The sequence below is a fragment of the Chrysochloris asiatica genome, unplaced genomic scaffold (assembly GCF_000296735.1).
Source record: "Chrysochloris asiatica unplaced genomic scaffold, ChrAsi1.0 scaffold00045, whole genome shotgun sequence".
NCBI lineage: Eukaryota > Metazoa > Chordata > Mammalia > Afrosoricida > Chrysochloridae > Chrysochloris > Chrysochloris asiatica.
This window is the reverse complement of record NW_006408563.1, coordinates 10481026-10483874: the sequence shown is the minus strand read 5'-3', so window position 1 is coordinate 10483874 and position 2849 is coordinate 10481026. Positions and strand designations below refer to the sequence as shown.

Sequence of the window (2849 nt, the reverse complement as noted above, 5' to 3'; positions counted from 1 at the left end):
CAGCAGGACTCATGATCTCTAGACATGGCAGTGCTTGATATTTATTAGCCTCAAGGCTTTTCATCACCCCAGAATGCCATACATCACTGACATTAAAGGGGTCTTTTGACGTTATACAGATTAAGGAAATGATCTTAGGGGAGAGAAAAACAAGACTATAATTCAGGGATACATGAGGAGGTTTCATGAGAGAACAATGCAGGGTGACGGTTATCACATTTGGTCATCCGTACCAATCCAGCTTTCCGTCATGGCACTAGCAATAAGGAGCAGCTTTCTGATTCCTTATGCCATGGCCCAAACGTGACTCCCTTCCTCCTGCGTCTGTCCTTGGTGGTCTCCAACAGACCAAAGAACAGCTGGTGGGTTTGAACTGCCAATCTTGTGGTTCACAGACCAGTGCTGATCCTACAGCACCATGCCAGGAGTCCAAGCCACCAGGACTAGACCATCTTAAAAGAAGAAGGGGAAAAATCAATATAGAAATGTATGGTTTATTATCTAAAATATCATGTCACCACATTTAATTCAAAAGCATCCAATACAAGTCAGGGATGTTAGCACACAAGAAAACTCTAGCAGCCTCCCTAATAGAGGCAACTACCTTATTGTCTTTTAACCTTAACTCCTGGCGTGGTGCTGTAGGATCAGCACTGGGCTGCAAGCCACAAGGTCAGCAGTTCAAGCCCACCAGCTGTTACAGAACCAGCTCAGTGGCACTTAACACCAACAACACATGATTATGGTTATTTTGATTGGGTTTGAGTTAAACACAAATGGTCTACAGCCCAAGTTGTAATATCTCAGAAGACACTTCGGCCTTTAGGATTTTACCTGAGTGGTAAAAACAAAAGTTTTCAGCTTCCCTGATATCCTGACAGTCCTACTGTGCTGATACATTTTCATGAGTTTCTCTAAGGGAGCCTCACATTCCATTTGACATGAGGGAAACTTGATTTTAGAAGAGGTAAAAGTATAAGAGTAGGTGGGTTTGTGAACACAAATTAGTCCTAAAAGAACCATGACGTTTGCCCTTCTTTCAGGGTTTGGGTGAAGCTGGCATGTTCCTGGGAAGCTCTGTGTTGTTTGCCATAAATGATGCGGTGACTGCTGCCCGTAGAGAGAGAGGACTGACCAAGACCTTCACCCTGAATAGCCCAGCAACTCCTGAGACAATTCGGATGTCCTGTGTGGATCAGTTTACTGACATGGTAAGTGGAGTCCCTGTTAAAAGTCTCCTTTACATGGACTTTTAGGGTCTTGGTATTGATGTGATTGTTGTTGTTGTTAAGTGCGGTCCAGTCGATCCCGACCCGTAGCGACACTGTGTATGTAGGGTTTCCGAAGAGCAGCTGGTGAGCTTGAACCACCAACCTTGCAGTTTAAGTGGCTCTGCAGTCTGGCACATTAACCCACAGTGTCACACCAGGACTCCAAAATTACAGAGCAGTTTAATCTTTTTCAATGAAAATTCTCATTTGCTTCTATTTCCCACTTACTGTATTTTTCAAAACAACTGAAAAGTCAGTGACTATCATTAAAAGATGGTTTAATTGTTTTAGACCTAAAAGAAAAATATGTTCAAATGAGCCAGTGTTGATTAATTTATTTAATGATCTAATCCCAAGTAGACATGGTAGATAACTTCTCTAAACATTTTCTCAAAATACAATTGGTATGGTGTCTTAAAATACTTCAATAACCAAATAAGATTGAATATTTAGCAAAAATTATGCAGAAAATAATGGTTAAGTAAACTAATAGTTTACTAGTTTATATTTAATAACAGTTTAAATGAAAATAATATGTTACTCTGCAGATCTTGGTATGACTTGTGAATCACACACTAGTAGAATAAAGTTCCATTTTACAGCTGCTAAAAATATATCTGGTAGCGTAGTGGTTAAGAATTGGGCTGCGAACTGCAAGGTCAACAGTTTGAAACTACCAGCTATTCTGTGGGAGAAAGCTGAGGCTTTCTGCTCCCGTAAAGATTTACAGCCTCGGAAACCCAGGGTCGCTATGAGTCGGAACCGACTCCATGGCACATAAAACAACAACAACAACAAAAATATATCTAGAGTTATCACCAGACAACATTTCTTATTTATGTGTTAAACTACTTACTGCATTTTATGCCTTTGAAATGACAGGATTTCTGGCTAAAATGCATCTATCCCAAATATAAGAAGTTTATAAGTATAAGGAAATGTACAACTCAAGTATTGAAGGAAATATGAATATTCTTGTATAAGAATAAAATGGACATTGACTTACTCATTTTGAAACACTGTAATTTGTCTTCTGAGTCACAATAACTCTTGTCATATAGTAACATTTTATTAACAACTATCTTCCTTCTCTTGATCTTTTTTAGATTCCCAAAGATGACCCTTCAACATTTACACCTTGGTCAATCCGTGTGTCTTAATCCTATGAAAGATAAAAGAATGCAAGATGGTTCCTCTTAAAAGTTTCACATCAAAGCAAAATATAGATTGGCTCCAATGGTCAGGGATAATATTAGCATCTTTTCATTAGTCTCTGTGACTTAAGTCAATTCGTCATTATATATTAGGATGTAAATTTTCACCAAAAGGTGAAATAATGCTTAGAATCAAAACTTCTTATTCTAGTTTGCATTATCCTAAGAATCTGCTTCTTCACAATTTCAAAACATGGTTGGAATTTTCATTCACCTGTAACAACTCAAGAGATACTACCTGTACATCTTTTTCAGAAATCTGGTCAATAAAACCATCTACCACATACCTACAAAACACCTTGTAACATGGAAGAGCCTAGAGTGCATTATGATGAATGAAATAAGCCAATCTCAATTGCAAAAG

The 2849-nt window shown here is 38.4% G+C and overlaps 1 protein-coding gene across 1 annotated transcript in view; it reads left to right on the top strand.

Annotated features, from left to right (window-relative positions):
• Positions 1-2431, top strand: part of LOC102838700 (aldehyde oxidase-like) — a 111157-nt gene extending 108726 nt beyond the window's left edge. Inside the window, exons 34-35 of the mRNA XM_006862038.1 lie at positions 1044-1211; positions 2378-2431. Of these exons, the coding sequence (XP_006862100.1) occupies positions 1044-1211; positions 2378-2431 (222 nt within the window). The remainder of the gene's footprint in view (positions 1-1043; positions 1212-2377) is intronic.
• Positions 2432-2849: the final 418 nt, after the last annotated feature.